This window comes from Ochotona princeps, chromosome X (assembly GCF_030435755.1).
Source record: "Ochotona princeps isolate mOchPri1 chromosome X, mOchPri1.hap1, whole genome shotgun sequence".
NCBI lineage: Eukaryota > Metazoa > Chordata > Mammalia > Lagomorpha > Ochotonidae > Ochotona > Ochotona princeps.
Genome location: NC_080865.1, coordinates 106,934,212 through 106,956,467, shown reverse-complemented (window position 1 = coordinate 106,956,467; position 22,256 = coordinate 106,934,212). Strand labels below are relative to the sequence as shown.

The following is a 22,256-nucleotide window of genomic DNA, read 5'->3' as shown; positions in this document are numbered from 1 at the left end:
GCAGCACAAAAGGCTCAACCCTTCTCTCCAGCCCTGGCAACTTGTCCAGACACAGAGCAGCCAGGGAAGAAAGCTTGGGTTTGGGGTCTCTGGAAAGCAATCGCAAGTTTTGCATTCACTCATGTCGCTCCATCTTTGGGACAGCTCCACAGGTGTAGCAAAGTGACATCACAGGAGTGGCCCTTTGTGCTCACAAAACACGGAGCAGGATTTGTGTGCCTGACACAATGAGTGCTAGGGCTAAGCGTGGAAAAGAGGACCACAGGGCCTGGAGAGCTGGCAACACTCTTATCCATGCAAAGGACTGCACGGTTTCTCACGCCCGGGAGACCTGCAGCACTAGCGGGCTTTCCAAAGAGCCGGCAGTTGCACAGAGCACAACGCGGGATGGATCCCTTGCGCCAGAACCACACCTTCAGCTCCGAGTTTGTCATCCTGGGCTTTGGTGAAATGGCTGAACTGCAGATGCTCTTTTTTGGACTCTTCCTAATCATGCATCTTGTGACCCTGGTGGGGCATGCCACGATTGTCCTCATCACCCTCCTTGACTCTTACCTCCAGACCCCCATGTATTTCTTCCTTCGAAGCCTATCTGCCATTGAAATTTGCTATATCCTGGTTATTGTTCCCAACATGCTGGCCAATTTCCTGTCCCAGAGCCAGCGGATGCCCTTCCTGGGCTGTGCACTGCAGATGCACCTTTTCATCGCCCTGGGTGGCGCAGAATGCTTCCTGCTGGCCGTGATGGCCTATGATCGATTTGTGGCCATCTGCAACCCCCTGCACTACACCCTCATCATCACCAGGAGCCTCTGCCTGCAGATGCTGGCTGTGGCGTGCATCAGCGGTTTTGCCCTCTCCCTCACCCTCACCACACTGATATTCCTGCTGCCCTTCTGTCAGTCCCATGAGATCAACCATTTCTTCTGTGACATCCCCGCTGTGCTCTTCCTGGCCTGCTCAGACACACAAGCCAATGAGGTTGCGGTGTTCATTGTCTGCATGCTCATCCTCTTGATTCCTTTCTTGCTGATCCTGCTCTCCTATGCATTCATTATTGCTGCCGTTCTCAAAATCCACTCAGCTGAGGGCAGGAGCAAAGCCTTCTCCACCTGCGCTGGCCACCTCCTGGTCTCTCTTCTACACTACGGCTGTGCAATTTTCATCTACATTCGTCCCAAGTCGTGGTACACCCCAAAGCAGGACAAAATCGTGTCCTTAATCTACACCAATGTGACGCCCATGCTCTACCCCATGCTCTATAGTCTGAGGAACAAGGAAGTCAAGGGTGCCCTCAGGAGACTCCTGCGCAGCCACAAACACTGAAGCACGGCCGTTGAGGACTAGCCCGGTGCAAGCTGGAAGGGCAGGCCAGGACCCCAGGACCCATTTGGCTTCCTTTTCAAGAAAGCACTCTGCCTCCTGCCCGCAAACCTGCTAGCCTGGCACTTCATTTGTGAGGGTTTCTCCGTGGTTCTGTACCCATGTTGAACTCACTGCCCCCTTTCCTGAGGTCAGGAAAGTGAACTGAGTGCTAAGGTCTTCTTAGACATGATAGCTCCGGGCATTTGTGGATGTCCCACAGATGGGCAATCCCATCCATCTCTAGGGCACTGCAGGAGATGTGATTTGGGCACCGGCAAGTGCAAGGGTCATGAGGCAACCCAAAGAGAGACTTGAACTGGCCACTTTTCTGGCCAGAGAGGCAGCAGGGAGAGAAACACAAAGCATTTCCAGACTCAAACCAGGTAGAGTGAAGCGGTAGAGAGGCAGACCAGCCCAGAAACTGAGCTCCTACCTCTCTAGACAACAGTCTCCTCTGGCTCATTGAGCCACTCCACTGCAAAGGCGGCAGCAGCATTAGTCACCAGGCTCTGTGCCACTGCCCCTACTCCATCCTCCACCCGCTCACCACCTCCACTAAGGCAGTCTGCAATCTGTCTCCCTTCTGCCTCCAGGCCAGCTGACCCCTCCTTATCCTTCCAGTGACACTCAGAGGACCACTTACTCCCCAAAAGCTCTGTACCCTGCTCCTCCCAGGCCCGGTACAATAGGGAACCAGGTTACAGAAGAGTAACCCATGTGGCTTGTGACAAGATTGAAATGGCTGTGACTATAAAGTAAATTAAAGTATGTTCTTGCAAAAGTTTCATAAGGACAATGAAGAAGAAGCGGAGGAAGAAGGGACTTGTCTTTATGTTCACAGAATTGTATCTGTGAGCTACATGGACTCTCTTCTCTTTATACTAATGATAAACAAAAGAAGGAATGAAATCTGTGTAGCTCTGGGGAAGAGAAGGTGGTTAAGAGTGACAACAAGGAAATATATCATGTTGAAGAAAAAGTGTCATATATTTACTATGTGAGTGCAAGTATAAAACTAAAAACAACAACAAGAAATTAAGAACACAGTTGGGGCTGGTGTTGTGGCTCAACAGGATAATCCTCCACCTGCTGGCACCAGCATCCCATACGGGCACTGGTTTGTGTCCTGGCTGCTCCACTTCCCATCCAGCTCCCTGCTCGTGGTCTGGGAAAGCAGCAGAAGAGGGCCCAAGTCTTTGGGACCCTGCACCCCTGTGGGAGACCCGGAAGAAGTTCCCAGCTTGTGGCTTCAGATCAGCTCGGCTGCAGCCGTTGGCAGCCGTTTGGGCAGTGAACCAGTGGATGGAAGACCAGCCCTCTGCCTCTCTCTCTTTCTCTGTAGATCGGCCTTTCCATTGAAAATAAATAAATATTCCTTTAAAAAGAACTAGTTCTATTTAAAAAAAAAAACAAAATAAAGCTGAGAACACAGTGCAAAATATTGACAGTAGTTAATGTTGAAGGATGGGACACAACTGATAGTCTCTCCAATCTCCGGTGTAGTTTGCAATTGCCTCTCACTAGTGGAAGATGTGAGTCTAGAACCTCCCCATCAATCCAAGGCGAAAGGCAAGCCAAAGAAGAGGAATTGTCGCTGCAAAGAAACTGATGTAGACCAGTAGCTCAATTTATTTTCTGCAGAAACATTCTCCCCAACCCCCCACCCCAGCTCCAGCATCAACAGGGAACAGGAGGGCAAGAGTGGCCAGCTACAGGGAGACAATCAGACCTCAGAAGGGATACCAAATTAGGCTTAGGCCCCTTTTGCAAGAGGATTAACAAACAGCAGGGGCACAAAGCAGTGCAGGGTCTGTACCAACACGGAAGGCTGGTCCAGGTAGGAGGAGATGGCAATTTGCAGCAGGCCAGGGTCTCCGGAGGTCAGTCGGCTAAAAGTAAGGGGAAAAGAAAACCACGTTAAGGTGGCGATTCTGCTCCCATCTCCTTAGGTGGCAAGAGGCCCAGCCCACCAGGTCTCTCTAACCCGCAGTGTGTGGTGATGCTGTTTCTCTCTTGGGAACCACCTTTAGTCGGAGATTGACCCCAGCCACCCTGCAGCTCAGCCCACCCAGGATCCTGCACAACTGGTGGAGATCCTGTTAAGGCACCATCTGCTACGATTCTCCACCCCACTCCCATCCCCGCCTCCGGCCTCCTCATTGCTCCCAAAGCCCGCTTTTCCGCAGGACGCCCCCTCACATCACCTTGGCCGTCTCATCCCTCCACTGCAATTCAAGGCTGTTTTCCCTCTCCCCTGCCCCCTGCCACTGACCCACCCCCGCTGAGGCCCAGTTCCCTTCCACAGCTCCACACAGTGGTAAGCTTCCTCCCCACCATAGTCTGTCACATTACCCTCCTCAGCCCCGCGCGCCCCCACACGCACACCCTCAGGGACCCACTGGGACCTCCTCAGCTAGGATACGAACGAAGCACCAGGCTTCTTGGCATTGTAGGCACAGGCCACGGTTGTCCTGGTGGGCCTGGTGCCTGTGGCCCCGCTTCGGGCTGTGGAGTTTGGCTGGCGGCGGCAGCAGCAACATCAGTGTTGGCCGCATTCACATCTCTGGCACCATCGGGGCAGCCAGGGCCGTTGGGGCTGCCCTGGCCATCAGCACTGTCAGGCACACCCCTTGCACCTTGATCACTGGTCTGCATGGTGCCTCTGTCTCAGCCCTCTATGAGAAGGTGGCAACTGACAGGCTGACCTGCGACGGGACTGGAGGCCCGTGCGGCGCTGCTGTCTGTGATTGGTGCGTCCGTACCTAGCCCCGCCCCAAGCGTAGCCTCACAAATCTTGGCGCCATGGAGCCCACGCCACCCCGGTGCGGCTGCGCATACAGACCTTGAGTCCTCCTCTAAGGGCCCTACCTGGGTCCTAGAGACCCGGTGCGGGTGAGCTCACCGGGTGCTTGACTGGCTCCCACCAAGCAGACCCACGGGCCGGGCCGGGCTGGGAAGCCAGCACCCCGTCTGCAGGGCCGAGCTGAGTTGTGCCCAGGCTGCCAGTCTGTCCCCTGTCTCACAGGTCTGCGAGTCCCTTCAGGGCCCTCCTGGTCAAGCGCGTCTGCTCCTTTCGCTCTGACCCACATGCCTGGCCCGGCCCCGGGGACACACGAAATGACAAAGTTCCCTCGATCCTGTAACTTTCCAGCAGTCACTCCCTCCTGAGCCCTGCCTGTCCTCAGTGAGGTTGTCGCTGTCAGATCACGCTTGCTGGGTCAGGAAGCTAGGGTGTGTGTATTTGGGGCTGTGCGTATGTGGAGGATGTACAGGTGCGTGCGGTGTGTGAGCAGGTGGTGTGGGCATGCTGTATGTGTGGAGGGGGGGGTCTCTGTTTCAGTAGGGTGGCGGGGGGCCAGGGTCAGGTTGGCAGCGCGCCCCTCCTAGGCCCAGCTGGGGGTTCCTGTGCACATGGTGGCAGCAGAACCTGAAGACCCGGCCCAGCTGGACGAAGGGCTGCGGGAGGGAGGAGCCACGACCCCTCGAGGTGGAGCCCGGTCCCTGGACCCTCTGCAGACTCAGCCCTCATGTGCTGTCTCCCCCCACGCCCGGTTCCCCAGGAACAAAGTCTTGCGGCTGTCTGGGGGACTGGAGGTGCCGGGGGCCCTCAACTGGGAGGTGACCCTGTGTCTGCTGGCCTGCTGGGTGCTGGTCTACTTCTGTGTCTGGAAAGGGGTCAAATCCACGGGAAAGGTACTGCTGGGCTCGGGTGGGGCATTGCTCCAGGAAGGGGGCATCTGTATCCATACTTCCATTACCCACCAGGCTGTGGGGTGGTGGCTGTCCCATTCTCTCCCAGGGGTCCGGGCTGCTCCCCTGGCACCCTCAGGCTTGCCCCACTCAGCTCCCTGGGCTGGGTTCAACCAACCGAGGGATCATAGCTGGGCACCCCTGGGGCAGGGGTCCCGGGAACGGCTCCATCGCCAGGCTTAAGGCCTACACACTTCCACATCGCAAGTCTTCCCTCGGGGCAGCTCCCACCCCCGCCTGTGTCCAGTCACGCCCCGAGACAGCCAAGTGGCTCTCCGGGACAGCTGGCGCGCACACGCACGCACGCACGCATGGATAGAGAGCCCGGCTGGCGGGTGGGGCTGCCGAGGGCGGTGGGGACGTTCTTACTATGCTGAAAAGCCACTGCAAACATAGCAATAAAAATGCCATTTTCCAAAACTGCCTCCCGCTCCTACTTCAGCCTCTAGGGAGAGGGGGCAGGAAGCGGGGTGCGGAAGCTCTGGGGTGCGCCTTCCCCCAGTCCCAGCTGCTGCAGTCAGCCAGCTTGCAGCCTGAGGGCCTGTGTGCTCGGCCTGATGCCAGCAGCTGGGAAGGCAGTAACCCTAACCTTGCTCCCCCTGGAGCCGATTCTTGGGGAGCCAGGGATATCGGTCAGCCCGACGGGAGTGGACTGAGCAGGAAGGCTGGGTGATAGAATGTGAATGACGTGTGCAAAACACGGGAAGCCGTTCATGGGTTTAAAAATAAAAGTGCTTAATCTCCCTTAAGGAAGAAGTGGTCGTGGAGGATGAAGAGGAGTGTTGTCCAGGAGGCCCTCCAAGCTTTCCTACCAATTGGGTCCTACTGCTCACGACTTGTCAAGGAGAAAAGTGGGCTAGTTCTGCTACCAAGTCCTTTCCTCTGTTTTCTCCACTCTTCTGCAATCTCTTGTGGCCACTGCTGGCCTCCGGCCTGCTTACTCCTGTGCCTTTCTGCTTCCATCCATGTCTCTTCACATCTCAGACCATGTCCAGACTCTGGGCTCACAGCATCTGCCTCATGCCTTCTGACTCCAGACTGCCTCAATGGATCCTTGCCTCTGCCCACCAGCCCCAGGCACTCCTCCCTCTGTCTGTCTCACCACCCCGGCCTGTGCAGAGGGTAACCAGGAAACACACTAGAGTTGGTGTGCCTGGATGCAACCCTTTGCTGACACAGCTGAGACTTACTCAACGGACCCACTGGGGGGCGGGGCCTGTAATGAGGTACAAACACCTGTTGAATGAATGAATGAATGTCGATGCAGGTAAACATAAGAGCACTGTCATTTTAAACTGTTGTTACAGATCTCAGTAGCAGCACTGGAGGCATCTGTGTGATGGAATACTCCGTAGAGATGCTTTTCTCTATCACATGAGCTGTTTCTAACTAGAATGTATGCACAATAAAATGAAAATAAAAATACAGAAAATTTAAGTGAAGTCTATTTGATTTTTGGATGGCAGGGGTGGGGGGAAGAGACTGTTCCAAGCCTTATTAGCAAAGAGATTATAACAGCCAAAGCCATATAGTATTTCCCATGCTCCTGTCACTGCTTTAAGCACTATTAATTAGGTCATTCATCCCAAAATGTGGCACATTTACCCTATGGGTATCCTTATAGGTGACCTAGTGACTGATTTTTTAAAAAATTTCTGTTGTAATATTTCCCAGATGCATTCTCTCTCTCGCTCTCTTTTACACACACATGTAAACAAGTATTATAAGTAGAGAAAAACAAAGGTTGTTCATCACTTGTTGAGAAAAAGTTCTAATCAGTTCCCAAGTGAACTACCTGCTACAGTTTTAGTTGTCCATTTCAATTCATTGGAGGATGTGTTTTTCCTCTTGAAATTCTTGTAATTGGCTCTGTTTCTTGGTGCTATGAAGAGGACTATGCTGTGATGAAATCCCGGTTGTCACTTGTTGAGCCTCAGGGGCAAAGCTAAACACCTGGGGGCCGATTCCACACTCTGCTGGCTGTCTCTGCAGATTTGAGCTGCTTTAAAAAAGCATTTTTCATATGTTTATTTGCCATTTGGGTTTGTTCCTTTGTGAAGTGTCTGCCCATTTCCCGTGCCCATTTCTTGAGTGGGTTGCTTGTTTTGACATTTTGGTTGTTTTGTAGCTCTTTGTATATTCTGGATATTAGCCCTCTATCACCTATGTCGTGTGCAAAGATCTTCTCCCATTCTGTGGGTTGCCTTTTTACTTTGTTGATTGTTTCTCTAGCTGTACAGAAGCTTCTTAGTTTGATGAGGTCCCAATTGTTTATTTTGGTCTCGATTTCTACTGCATCTGGAGTCTTTTTTAGGAAGTGAGGGCCTACCCCTAAGTGTTCCAGTGTGTTTCCAACATTTTCTTCCAAAAGTTTGAAGGTTTCTGGATGTAGGTTTAGATCTGTTATCCATTTAGATCTGATCTTAGTGTATGGTGAGAGATGTGGATCTATTTTTTTGTTTCTGCAGGCTATCAACCAGTTGTCCCAACAGCATTTATTGAACAGACCTTCCCATTTGCCTGGGTTGTCGTTTGTCTTTTTGTCAAAGATTATTTGGCTGTACCTGTGTGGGTTCCCTTTTGGTGTTTCTATTCTGCTCCATTGATCTTCCTCTCTATCTTTGTGCCAGTACCACGCTGTTTTGATAACCACTGCCCTATAGTATGTCCAGAGGTCCGGAACTGTGATTCCCCCTGCTAACTTCCTGTTCTTCAGGATAGTTCTAGCTATCCGTGGTTTTTTGTGCTTCCAGATGAACCTTTGGATCATTGTTTCCAGTTCCATGAAGAATGTTTTGGGCAATTTGATTGGGATTGCGTTGAATGTATATATTGCTTTTGGCAGTATAGACATTTTAATGATATTGATTTTACCTATCCAGGAGCATGGGATGTTACTCCATCTTTTGAGGTCTTGTTCAATTTCTTTTTTAAGCAGTTTGTAGTTTTCTTCAAATAAGTCTTCTACATTTTTGGTTAGATTTATTCCCAGATATTTCATACTTTTCTCTGTTATTTTGAATGGTATCTTGCTGGTTAAGTCTTTTTCCATCTTGGGGCTGTTCGCATACACTATGGCTGTTGATTTTTGTTCATTAATTTTGTACCCTGCCACTCTACCAAACTCTCGTACAAGTTCTAGCAGTCTCTGTATTGAGTCTCTTGGCTCTTCTACATAAAGAATCATATCATCTGCATATAGTGAGAGCTTGACTTCTTCGTTTCCCATTTGGATTCCTCTGATTTCTTTTTCTTGTCTTATGGCCTCAGCGAGTACCTCTAGGACTATGTTGAATAGTAGTGGAGAAAGTGGACATCCCTGTCTTGTTCCAGATCTCAGTGGGAAGGGTTCCAGCTTTTCTCCATTCAGTATGATGCTGGCGTTGGGTTTTTCATATATGGCTTTAATTATGTTGTGGATTTTTCCATCTATGCCTACCTTGGTTAGGGTTTTTAGTAGGAAGTGATGTTGGATTTTGTCGAAAGCTTTTTCTGCATCTATTGATACTATCATGTGATTCTTGTTTTTAAATCCAAATTAAAACATCAATGAGGTACCACCTAACGCCACTAAGACTGGCCCACATGAATAAAAGCACCAACGACAGTTGTTGGCGAGGTTGCGGGGAAAAGGGAACCCTACTCCACTGCTGGTGGGGCTGCAGGCTGGTACAGCCTCTATGGAAATCAGTATGGAGAATATTCAAACAACTCAAATTCAACATACCGTATGATCCAGCAATAGCACTCCTAGGAATATATCCAGAACACTTGTTCTATGAGAAACCAACATGCACTCCTATGATCATAGCAGCACAATCAGTAATTGCAAAAACATGGAAACAACCAAAATGCCCATCAACAGAGGATTGGATAAGAAAGCCATGGTTCATCTACTCCATGGAATACTACTCAGCTATTAAAAAAAACAAAATGCAGTTCTTTGTGGCCAAATGGGCCAAACTGGAAACCATAATGCTAAGGGAAATGAGCCAATCCCAAAAGGTTAGATACCACATGTTTGCCTTAATTCAAGATGATACGATGTTATGTATAACATGTTATGTTTTGAATGTTATATGTTGTGTATAAACTAAAATTGAAGTATAGGTGAGGTGGTCACAGAAGGTGGCTGGGAACCCGCATTTACTTTTAACATATTGGTTACTCATTACTATGTCAATTAATTCCATAATGATGTAAATTTTTGCTGATGGTATGTTGGAGCTTTCAATTGACTGGGATGATACTCTGCTGGCTCTGTCATCAGACCAGAGAGGGTATACCTAAGAAGCCGTTGAACTTGACGGGACAATAAGATGCTGGACTCTATGTTTGGTATACGCTTGCAATGGGGGAATCTCAACTGAACTTGAGCTGTGGTTATGCAACAAGGTGGAGGAATCCACCATGGTGGGAGGGTTTGGGGAGGGGTGGGGAGAACCCAAGTATCTATGTAACTGTGTCACATAATACAATGTAATTACTGAAGTTAAATAATAAATAATTTAAAAAAAAGCATTTTTAAAATTGTGTACGCAACGCTCATCTTATCTCAAAAAGTTGCTCCTGCAGAAGGCAACTGAGACTTGGCACTCTTTGGCACTCACCAATATCGCACACCAAGCTTCTTCTTCTTCTTCTCCTTCTGCTTCTGCTTCTTCTGCTTCTGACTCTTCCAAGTACTCAGAAACACCTGTCTACAGGAACGCAAATGAAACGGAGGCATGTAGCATACTCTCAGCCAGGAAGGGCCGCTCCTCTCCCTGGCGCCAGTCCCACTGTCAACACTCTGGCTGATGGAGACTTTGTGTTTTTGCATCAGGGAAGACTTGTTTGTTTGGAGGGTGTTAAATATATTTTAAGACAGGTCAGGCATAATTGGTAATGATTAGGCTTAAGAGATGATAGCACCAAGATATATATTGGGATATCTATCTATCTATCTATCTATCTCCCAGCGAGCTGATCAGTCAGTAGGGGTCCCTTCCACAAACGGTTAACATTTTTTCTTGAATTTTTGAGCTTCAAACCAGTGCAGCTGTGCCCCAGTATCTGTAGGGGCTGGATCCAGGACTCCCACAGATACTAAAATCCACATCTGATCTCATGGCTTCTGTAAAAGGTGTGGGATGTGTGCATAACATATTCGCATCTTCCTGGATGCTGCCGATCATCTCTAGATTCCTTGGGTTACTTGTCATTTCACTTACCACTGAAATGCTACGCAAACAGGGGAGGAAAACAAGAAAAGGAAGTCGGTATATATTCAGTATAGATGGGAGTCCTTCCCCTCAAATACTTTCCACCTGAGCATGATGGAATGCTTGCATGTGAAACTTGCCTTGTAAGCCCCTCAAGTCCACATAGCCCCTAAGCACCACCACTGTCTGCTTCCCCCACTCCCCAAATGCATGCCTCTGCTCTGCTGTCCCGGGCTGGTGGCAGACATTTGCACAGCCTTCCACGCTCTCAGTTTGCCTTCAGTCCCTTTAAATCTGTCTGATCCACTTTCCCTAAGGCTCTGGGGCCAGGCTGGGCACATCACTCATGATGTGATGAGAGCACACAGAAATATGCACAGATTCCTAAGGCCCTTTGTTAGGATTTGGCCTGAGTGGGGCTCTCCTGCTTGCAGGAAGAGTTGGGGGTCTGCATAACCTGGTCTAACACAGAAGAGGGGAAGGGCCTGGTCCTACATACCATGGCTGGTGGGCCTGTTCTGGCTCTGTTTCTTATGTATCCCTGAGAGCCCTGGGCCTCCTGAGGCAGTCATGAGGGGCCAGGACCACTGTCTGGGAACCAGGCAGGAAGACTCTGCTCTGAGGGGCTCAGCTGGTCTTCCAGGTGCTGCTGGCAGGACTGGGAGTCCACCTGCCAGGGATAGCCCTGTCGATGTGTCCCTCTTCTCAACCCTAGCCCAATCTGTGGCACACAGTCAACTGAGAGGGGACTCTCCCACCACCCTCAGAGCTACTGTGCTGCCAGACCCCAACCCTATTGCATGGGAGTGGCCAGACTCCCTGTGTATGTTCAGTCCAAGCCACTCTGTGTGTGTGTGTGCACGCTCATGCACACATACACATGTATACATGTGTGCATGCATGTGTGTTGGCTAAAGGAGACCATCAGAAGTTTTTAACTATAGAACATTTGTCTATCTGTCTATCCATTTATTCAGATTTTGTTTGAAGTGCAGGGAGATGGACAGAGATCTTCCAACTCTCGTCACATTCCCCAAGTGCCAACACCTGGGAGTGGACCAAGCCAAAGCCACGAGCCCGAAGCTCCATCTTGGTCTCTCACATGAGTAGCAAGAACCCAGCCACTTGATCCATCATCGCATGCTGCCTCTCAGGGTGTGCATGAGCAGGAAGCTGGGATGGAGAGCAGAGCTGGGGGACTCAAACCCAATCACTCCAATATAGGATTCAGAATTCCCAAGCACAAGTTAGTTGCTGTGCCAAGCAGCCCTAAAAGTCTTCTTACGGGGTTGGCACCATGGCATAGTAGGCTAAGCTCCCAACTGAAGCATTAGCATTCCATATGGGTGCCAGTTCATGCCCTGGCTGCTTTCATGTCCCAGCTGCTTTCTGTCAGCTCCCTATCAATGTGCCTGGGAAAGCAGCAGAAGATGGTGCAAGCGCTTAGGCCCCTGTGTCCACATGGGAGATGCAGGGTTAGCTCCTGGCTCCTGCCTTGATGTTAGCCAAGCTGCAGCCATTGTGGCTATACAGGCAGTGAACAAACAGATGGGAGATCATTCTCTCTGTGTGTCTCTACTTCTCTCTATAACCCTGCCTTTTAAATAAAATTAAAATATTTTTTTTTTCAAAAAAGTTTTCTTATGGAAATTGCATATCTGCACACAAACAGAGAGAGTAGTATGTTTTAATGAATTATTTATTTATTGAAAGTCAGAGGAGAGAGAGAGAGAGAGGAGCTTCCATCCACTGGTTCACTCCCCAAATGGTTGCAACAGCTAGGAGTGAGCCAGGCTGAAGTCAGGAGCCAGGAGCTTCATCCCAGTCTCCCATGTGGGTGGGCTTGGGCCCATGTACTTGGATCAAATTCTGCTGCCTTTCCCAGGCCTTGAGCAGGATGTGAGTACAGTTCTTGCAGAACTGAGCCACTGCAGCATGTTGGGTTCGTCTTTGGTGACGACTGGTGGGATGGGATGTGCAGCTACCAAGGAGATGGTGTGACTGGCCTGTTAGCCAAACCTATTCTGGTCTGATTCCATGTTCCACAGACAGTAGAAACCTTCTGTCCTGTGTCTCTGGGGACAGACAAAGCACTGCTCCCCCTTGCCAGACCTCTTATGAGCCTGGAAAGGAGAGTGGTTACCTCATACCACTCCCAGGTTGCAGGTGAGGGGTAGTACATCCTGGGGAAGGGGTCCTTGGATTGACAGGAAGAGGTGTGGCTTCCAAAGTGTGACCCTAAACTGGCTACCTACCTATCCCATTTCATTTCCCCACCTCAGAGACTTCCCACCCCCAGTCTATAGGGTTGCTGAAAGGTGCAGATCCATCCCTTCTTCTGTAACTACTTCCTGCTGGTTAGGGACGTGGGTCTTGGCTATCTGAGCACAGGGCTACAGGCAGCAACACTCCTCAACCAGATATCTCTCCCTATCTCATCGAATGGAGTCCTCGCATGAGTCTGAGAATTTCCAATCAGTGCAATGCCTGGGGTCTCCACATGGACTTTGCTACTTTGAGAAGTCATTGCGCTCTCAGACAGACAAGTTTATCAGCTGAATTACAAAACAACAAATTGCAGGCGGAATGGTTTTTAAGAAGGGAAGATTATATTTTATTATTTCCCAAAGGCGGGTGTTGGAGGATTGCCCCTGTGCAGTTTGTAAAACCATCTAGCCTGTGCATAAAGATGTTCAGTGACTCTTTTGGTGAACATACTACCATTAGAGTAGAGGTGGAAGATTCCATTCATCACTGCACAGGCTCCTCCTTGTTCTATAGGTATACATTCTAAGGCCTGTCAGTTGTCTATGACCACTTTACACTGTCTACTGTTACATCTATGGACCACCCAAGAAAGAAATACCAGCCAAGTACAAATATACCTTTATTATGCAAACAGAAATCTGTTCCTGGGCCTTTCCCATGCAGTGGAGGAATGAACAGGAGAGGAGAGGACTGCAAGTGGGGAAGACAAGATGGGTAGCCGAGACAAAGGTTTTATACCCCCTATGATGTGGGTGCTGGCACCAGCCCTGATTGGGCTCTGATAGGACAGGGAATGTTGGCCTTTGTCCCTCATTGGCCCGTATGTGGCCTTGGCTGCCTTCGGGGCATGCCAAATCTCTGAGGTCACTGTGGTGTCCACCCACTTTCTATAACCATGGTTACCATCACAAAGAAGGTGCCAAAAGCCAACCAACTAGGGATTCAAAATTTCAAATGCCCAAATGAATATCCAAAACACCTATTTTAAGGAAAATCAACAAACATCATGGAGCACAGAGAAGTGATTTAGTAGTGTTTCAGAGAGGCTTAGACAGATGGGAGGACAGAAGTACTTTGAGGAAAAGACTCAGCAGAAATTCTTGAGCTGAAAAGTACACCAAATGACATAAAAAATATAATAGAAGGCATCGGTAGCAGAATAACTCAAACAACATACAGAATTAGTGGGCTTGAAGATGAGCTATTTAAAAATAAGAGACACAAAACATAAAAATAAAAAAATTGGGCAGGAGAAAAAAAAGGAAAGCAGACTCAAGAGGAGCAAAGAAACATTGCAGTGACATGGGACAGTGTTAGGAGAGTTAAGAGAGGCTTGAGAGGGCCAAATGCATAGGAAGCATAACCAGAGAACCACTACTGACTCCACAAAACAGTTTTAAAATAATAAATTGCATTGATATGTTCAAAGAGAGGCAACCTGGAAAGACGTAAAGCAGGACATCAAAAAAATTTAATACGTGGAGCTGGCACCATGGCTGGTCAGTTTAGGAGTTCAACTGTGGTGTCAGTTGGGTGCCCGTTTGAGTCCTAGCTGCTCTGCTTCTGATCCCACTCCCTGATAACGGCCTGGGAAGGCAGCGGAGAAGTACTTGGGTCTCTGCACCCACAGGGGAGACGTGGAGGAAGTCCTGACTCCTGGCTTCAGAAGTTGCAGCCATTTGGGGAGTGAACCAGCAGATGAAAGATCCTTCTCTCTTTGTCTCTTCTTTATAACTCTGCCTTTTCAATAAAAAACAAATAAAAAATTACTTAGCCACCACAGAAGGTGCTGAGAGAGGGAGACAGGAGGAAAGGATCTACAGTAACTCTAGTTATTGAGTATCACCATGCCAGCAGTATATCTTACCTGTCAATAATTACCTTCAGTGCAGATGGATTAACTTCTCCGATTTCAACATGTAGATAGACCAAATGGATTTTTCCATTTTAAATTTACTTTAAAAGACTTATTTATTTGAAAGTCAGAGTTGAAGAAGAGAGAGGGAGAGGGAGAAAGAGAGAGAGAGATCTTCCATCTGCAGGTCCACTCCCCGAATGGCCACAAAGGCTAGGGCTGAGTTAGGCTGCAATGAGGTGCCAGGAGATTCTGCATCTCCCACACAGGTAACAGCAGCCCAAGCAGTTGAGCCATTCTCTGTTGCTTTTTCCAGGCCATTAAGCAGGGAGCTGGATTGGAAGTAGAACAAGCCAGACAGCTATGTGGGATTCCACTGTCACAGGTGGCAGCTTTACCCACTGCAACACAATGCCTGACCCTGGATTCAAAAGCAGAAAAAAGCAGAACCCACAATATGATGCTTACAAGAAACTCGCTTCAGCCGTAAGGACACACACACACACACACACACACACACACACACACACACATGCTCACACTCTCTAAAAGTGAAAGGCTGGGATAGGATACTCAATGCCAATGAGATCCAAAAGGAATTAGGAGTAGCCATACTAGATATAATAGCTTTTAAAATGCAAAGGAAGCACAAAGGAGACAAAGAAGAGCATCATACAATGATAAGGGTTCAGTTTGGCAAGAAAAATTAACAAGTCAGGGCCTGGCGCAGTGGCCTAGCAGCTAAAGTCCTTGCCTTGAACATGCCAGGATCGCATACGAGCACCGCAGGCCTACTTCCCATCCAGCTCCCTGCTTCTGGCCTGAGAAAGCAGTCAAGGATGGCCCAAAGCCTTCGGAACCTGCACCCACATGAGAGACCTGGAAGAAGCTCCTGGCTCCTGGCTTCAGATCGGCTCAGCTCTGGCCACTGCGGTCACTTGGGGAGTGAATCAGTGGACAGAAGATCTTCCTATCTGTCTCTCCTCCTCTCTGTATATCTGACTTTGCAATAAAAATAAATCAATCTTTAAAATATAATAATTTTTTTAAAAAGGAAAAAAAGAATTAACAAGTCGGTATACATGCACCCAATATTTGGGCATAATTGTATCATGAACATACTAGCAAAGCTAAACAGAGAGATAGACTCCAGGGTAATAAGCGTAAGGAACTTTAAGCTTCCACTTTCAGCAGTGAATAGACGATCCAGACAGAACACCAACAAAGAAATAGCAATCAAATTGCACACTAGGCCAAATGGATGCCTGGAAACCAATGCATCCAACATCCACAAAATATGCATCCTATTTAACACCAAAGGCAGCATTCTTCAAGATAGATCACAGACTAGGCCACACAAAACTGGTCTCAACCAATTTTTAGAAGCAGGGTGATCTCAAATTAGCAACCTATACTTCACGGAATTAGAATAGTAAGTAAGAGCTCTGTAGCATAGCACATTAAGTCACTGAGTGCAGTGCCCACATCACGTATGGTCAACATTTTTTTAAAGATCCATTTATTTTTTTATTGGACAATATATAGAGAGGAAGAGAGACAGAGAGAAATAACTTCCATCCAATGATTCACTCCCCAAGTGACCATAATGGCCGGTGCTGTGCTGATCCGAAGCCAGAAGCCAGGAGCCAGGAGCTCTTCTGGGTCTCCCATGAGGGTGCAGGGTCCCAAGGCTTTGGGCCGATGAATAACATTTTGAGTTCTGGCTGCTTCGTTTCCCACCCACCTCCCTGATAATGTGCCTGGGAAAGCAACAGAAAATGGCCCAATAACCTGGGACCTTGCACCAACAGGGGAGACCTTGAGGAAGTTCTTGGCTCCTGGCTTCGGCCTGGCCCAGCCCTGGCTATTGCAGCCATTTAGGGATTAAACCAGTAGATGGAAGGTCCTCCCCACCCCACCCCATACCCTCTCTGCCTCTTCCTCTCTGTGGCTCTGTCCTTTGAATAAAGTGCATAAATCTTTAAAAAGAAGAAGGGGAAGGAGGAGGAGGAGGAGGAGGAGAAGAACAAGAACAAGAAGAACAAAAACAAGAGAAGAAAAGCAAGAATAAAATAAAACCCCCACATTACACTGTCACTGCTCCAACAGCACATGATCTTATATACATAGAAACTCCCAGAATTAATAAGCAAATTCAGCAAAGTGGTAAGACACAAAGTCAATATCCAAACATTAGTAGTGGCATTGCTTATACACTAAAAGCAAACCATCCGGGCCCAGCGGCGTGGCCTAGTGACTAAAGTCCTCACCTTGAACGCGCCGGGATCCCGTATGGGCACCGGTTCTAGTCCCGGCAGCTCCACTTCCCATCCAGCTCCCTGCTTGTGGCCTGGGGAAGCAGTCGAGGACTGCCCAAAGCTTTGGGACCCTGCACCCGCGTGGGAGACCCGGAAGAGGTTCCTGGTTCCCGGCTTCGGATCGGCGCAGCACCGGCCATTGCGCTCACTTGGGGAGTGAATCATCAGACGGAAGATCTTCCTCTCTGTCTCTCCTCCTCTCTGCATATCTGACTTTGTAATAAAATAAATAAATCTTTCAAAAAAAAAAAACATCCAAAAAAAAAATCAAGGAGGCTATCCTATTTCCAAGGACGAAAAATACCCTACAAACACATCTCTCCAAAGGAAGAATGGAAGAAATCTACGTGAAAACTACAACAAACAGATGAAAGAAATTGAAGATGACCCCCAAAAGTGGAAACAAAGCCTGTCTGCAAGAATGGCAAGAGTCCGTGTTGTTAGTACATACATACTGTGATGTGCAAATTGGTGCAATGTTTCTCAAAAAGCAAATGACATTTTCCACAAAACCAGGCAGACCATTACTTAAATCTGTATGAAATTGCAAAAGAGTGCAACGACCAAAGCAATACTCAGCAAGAAAGGATAAAGCAAAAGGCACCATACTTTCAGACTTGAGACTGGGAGTGCCATCAATTAGGACAGCACCGTATTGGCATGAAAACAGAAACAGAGACCAATGGAGCAGAATACAGGCCCACACTTTACAGCCAACTGATCTTTGACAGAGGGGCTAGCAACATGCGTAGGAGAAAGGATGACAGTCTTGCTAACAAATGCTGGGGAAATTGGCTGTCCGTGGGTAGAAGAATGAAAACAGACCTCTATTCCAAACCATGGGCAAAAGTCAATTCAAAATGAATCAAAGATCTAACTGTAAGGCCTGAAGCGATGAGACTACTAGGAGAAACCATAGGGAAATAATCTCAGGATGCTGCATTGGGCAAGGGCTTTTCTTTTAATCAGATCCAACAAGCATAGGAAACAGCAAAACAAAAGCAGACAAAAAGAGATTCTCTCAAACTGAAAAGCTCCTGCACAAAGAAACAGTCAATAAAGTGAAGATACAGCCTCCAAAACAGGAGGCAATATTCACAAGCCATATCTGACAGGGATTAATATCTGGAACACAGGGAATTCAAACAGCTCAATGGCAAAGAAAGAAAGAAAGAAAGAAAGACTCCAAATCATCCAACTAAAAAAGACAGTACATCTAGAAAGACAGTTCTCCAAAATGACACGCAAATGGCCATCAGGGAACAGTGTTGAACATGATTGATCATCAGGGAAACACACAACAAAATGATGATGTGGTATCACTTCACTTCAATTAGGCCATTAGCAAGAAACAAAGCGCTGGGAAGACCATGGGAAAACCAGAGCTCTTGCACAAGAATCAGAAACATTGATTATAGAAAACAGTACAGGGATTCCTCAGGACACCTAAAACGAGATCACCATATGATGAGCAACCCCAGTGTGTGGGAAACGAGTTCTGATTGGCTCCCCAACGACATCTGCACTCCCATGTCTATGGCAGTCCTTCACTCAACAGTCAAATAACGAAAGACAACCTAAGTGTCCACCCACCAATGGATGGGTAAAAAAGAAATGATGGTACAAACACACAGTGGAATACTACCCAGCCACAACAAAAGGATGGCATCTTGCCATCTGCCACAACATGAATGCAAGTGGATCTCATTAAGTTAAGAGAAGGAGGCCAGGTGCAGAAAGACAAACAGCACTTGATCTCACAGCTGTGTGGTGTCTCACAAAGGCAATCTCACAGAAATGGAGAGTAGAGTGGTTGTTGCCAGACGCTGGGGTCAGCAGGGGAAAGGAGGGACCAGGAAGGACGGGTTAACATGTGCTTCTTGATAGACAGGAACGTGATCACATAAAATTTTAACAAGCCATTTATGTTTCTCTGAGAAAAGTTACAGTAGATTATTTTCAACATAAAGAAATGATAAATGTTTGAGGATATTAGGATGTTTAGGCTTATCGCTTCTCGGCCTTTTGGCTAAGATCAAGTGTGGGATGTTTAGGCTTAGCTTGACTGCACAATGTGTATAGTATCAAAATATCACATGTTAATGCATGAATAAACACAATTTGTATGGATCAGTCAAAAGAAGAAATGTTAGATCGGCACTCTGATATACCCACTTCCAACCATAAAAGTGAAACTCACGCACTCCTTGCTTACGTGTAAATACAGTCAGAGGGGCCCGGCATTGTGGCCCAGCAGCTGCCAAGCCTCCAGGCTGCGCCGCTTCTGATCCAGCTCCCTGCTAATGCGCCTGGAAAAGCAGGGGAGGACGGCCCAAGTGCCTGGGCCTGTGTACCCATGTGCACTCATGTGGGAGACCTGGAGGAGGCTCCTGGCTCTTAGCTTTCAGCTTCAGATTGGCCAGATGGGGAGTGAAACAGTAGATGAAAGGTCTCAGCCTCTTCTCTCTCTCTCTCTCTCTCTCTCTCTCTCTCTCTCTCTCTCTCAACTCTGCCTTTCAAATAAATTTAAAAACAATTTTTTTGTTTAAAAACATGCAGCCAAAGTAAGACTGGATTGGAAAGAAAAAAATAAATCTGAGGTCAGAGGTACGTTGTGTTGGTTGAAAAGTGCATTTGCTGCGTGCCAGAGTGACAATCTAACCGTTAGCACCTAGGAAAGGCAGCAGGAGTAAACTGTCCCATGGCTGCTGCGACAGTGGTGTTGTAGCCAGCTTCAAATCTGAAGTCTGAGTAGGAAGTTATGTGGGATGGCTGTGCATGCCATTTGTGAGGTTGTGGGAAGCCCCACTGTTCCCAGTATTCTGAAGGCACGTACCATGCATCTCATCTTCAGGTTGTTGCTGGTGTTCCAGGATGTGTGAGTGTGTGTGGGTGTGGTACCTTTGACACCGTGTCTCAGTCATTGCTGCAGTGCTTCAAGGATGCTATTTGAGGTAAGCTGGCCTACAGAATCAATAGAAAGGACTCAGACCTGGCACAATGGCTCAGTGGCTAAATCCTCACCTTACACGCCCGTGATCCCATATGGACGCTGGTTCATGTCCCAGCTGCTCCACTTCCCATCCAGCTGGTCCCATGCTTACAGTCTGGGAAAGCAGTAGAGGATGGGCTAAAGTCTTGGGACCCTATACCCATGGTAGATTTGAGAAGCTCCTGGCTTCAGGTCGCTCAGTTCGGGCGGTCACGGTCACTTGGGGAGTGAACCAGCAGGCAGAAGATCTTTCTGTCTCTCCTTCTCTCTGTACATCTGCCTTTCCAATAAAAACAGATCAATCTTAAAAAAAAAAAAAAAAAAAAAAACAGAAAGGAAGGACTCAAGCAGGCTACCAGCGAAGGACACAGGCCTGGTCTGGCTCCTCAGCCCATGCCGAGGCCTAGATCAAGGTGGCCGCGTGGCATGTGCTCCAGGCTGCTACCTGCAGGCCCGTCCTGCACAATGGAAATACATGCTGGGACAAGTCAGAGCACGAGGCGTGTTGGGTCTCAGCCCCAGGGCTGGGCCCTCTTGGGTGACTTTTCTCCGTGACAGGCTTCCTTGGGGAAGAGCCCTCCCAGCCACGGGGCCCTGCCCTGCTTTTTTTGTACCCTCCTTGGAGACGGGGTGCGCTGACCTTTGTTTTCCTGGATTCCTCCAGTGGACAGGCCTGTGCATGGATGCAGAGACACATTACCAATGCCCACATGGGCGGCCCGTGGACCAGCACCCACTCAATCTCTCTCTACAACAGGGCTGATCCTCCTGCTGCCTAGGCTCCCTGGGCACCCTGTGGGCTTCCTCCTCCCTCTCTGCACCCCAGGAACTAATGTCTCTGCCCTGCCTTCCTTGGCACTCTGCCACACTGCGAGCAGCCCCAAGTGGGATGGAGCAACTCAAGGAGAAGGCAGTGGTACCTGCTGTGCTCTCCTCCCGCCTCAGGAGACACCCCTCCCTTGTTGCTTTCCCTTGAGCTCTCTCCTGCCATCCTGGGCAGCTTTAAGGGCAGCATAACCCAGTGGCGAAGCACCCCGGGAAGCACGACGCAATGTGGCCTTCACCTCACCAAGGCTGACCCGGGTACGACCACTGATGTGCAACCCCATCACTCCAGGGGGACCAGTCGGTGCCGGGTGTACTGGATGTTTCTCTTATGCAGGGGGAGGCACGTTTAGCTCTCCAGAATAGAGGCTGTTCCCACAGGTGCAGCTGCCCCCAGCCTGCTGTGGTCTACGCCAGCAATACCCTGCGTGGTCTGTGCCAGCGATACGCTGCATGGATGCCCTAAAGTCACCATACAGCCTCCCTACTGAGGTGGGTTTGAGTCATTTCTCTGGGTAGTTGGGACTGCTGGTACCGCTGGGTCCCCAGCACAAAGGGTCTCAATTGTATTACCTGGGCTGGAGGGTCCTGATCACGTACAGCAGAAGGAGGTGCTGCTACACAATGTGGCAACGCCCAGTGTGTCTGAGGCCCTCAAAACTGGGGAGATGCGGCATCTGTTGGTACTGCCACATGGGAAGCTAAGAGGCCGTGGAAATCGACAGCAATCCCTTACAGATGGGATCAGGAAGGGCTCCAGAATGAACGTGCTTGCGTCCCCTTCACCTAGTCCGCTGGGATGCTGGCTGAGGACAAAAGGGAGCGGGGCTGGCTAGCAGGTTAGAGACTCAGAACAGATCCCTCTGCGTGCCCAGTTGCACAGACGAGGGCCCCAGCCATTCTGGGGGTGGTGTAGATGTGGCCAGTTCCATGTACTAGCACATGATTTGGACAGCCGGTTGAGGTGAGACGTGCTACCTTCCTGGTCTCTGAAAGGCTCAGCAATGTGAGTTTCTGTGTCAGCACTGACAGATCCTGTGAGCACATGAACCTCAGGCCTGGGGACCAGGACACGCAAGAGGTGGGAAAGCAGGTGACTAAGGCTCGCTGAGCACCAGGGAAAGAAAAAAGCCAGGTGTTGACAAGAGGCCTTTATTGGGGGAAAGTCCGTTCCCAGGTCTTTTCTCCACGCAACCAAAAGGCAGAGAGACGTGGGGAACCACGGAGACGAAAACCCACACAAAGCGTGCTGAAGGCTTTTATACCCCTGCTGACGCGGACACCGGAGTGGGTGGTGCTCCCGTGCTTTTTAGGAGAGGAAATGTCGGCCCAAGCGCAGCATTGGTCCGCCAGGGCTCCAGGGCCCTGATGACGTATCGGATCTACAACCCCTCTTCCTGTCCTCCAGGAAGTAGGAGTGAGGCGTGGGTTCTGACGCAAACTCCGGCCAGCTCCATAGCTGCGGTAGCCGTCAGTGACAGGTGATGCTGGCAGCAGCATACCCTTGTGGCAGATTTGGCGGAAAATGACTCAGTTCCCAGTGGCAGGACTTTGCGAGGAGCCAGGTGCACCACAGGGCTGATGCGATTTCTTGGGGCGTCTGGGTGGCAGCGCGTGCTCAGCACACGGTGTGTATCTGCTGGGAACCAGTGTGCGCAAGCGCGGGGAGCACCCCTTTG

The 22,256-nt window shown here is 49.2% G+C and overlaps 1 protein-coding gene across 1 annotated transcript; it reads left to right on the top strand.

The window, feature by feature from the left end:
- Positions 1–387: 387 nt before the first annotated feature.
- Positions 388–1,326, top strand: LOC101516395 (olfactory receptor 10Q1-like). Its single transcript, XM_004598911.2, has one exon. The coding sequence runs from the start codon at positions 388–390 to the stop codon at positions 1,324–1,326; it is 939 nt and encodes a 312-aa protein (XP_004598968.2).
- The last annotated feature ends 20,930 nt before the right edge of the window (positions 1,327–22,256 follow it).

Bases quoted from the DNA above. Each gene is read 5' to 3' on its own strand.
- LOC101516395 (XM_004598911.2), top strand. From the start codon at position 388: ATGGATCCCTTGCGCCAGAACCACACCTTCAGCTCCGAGTTTGTCATC.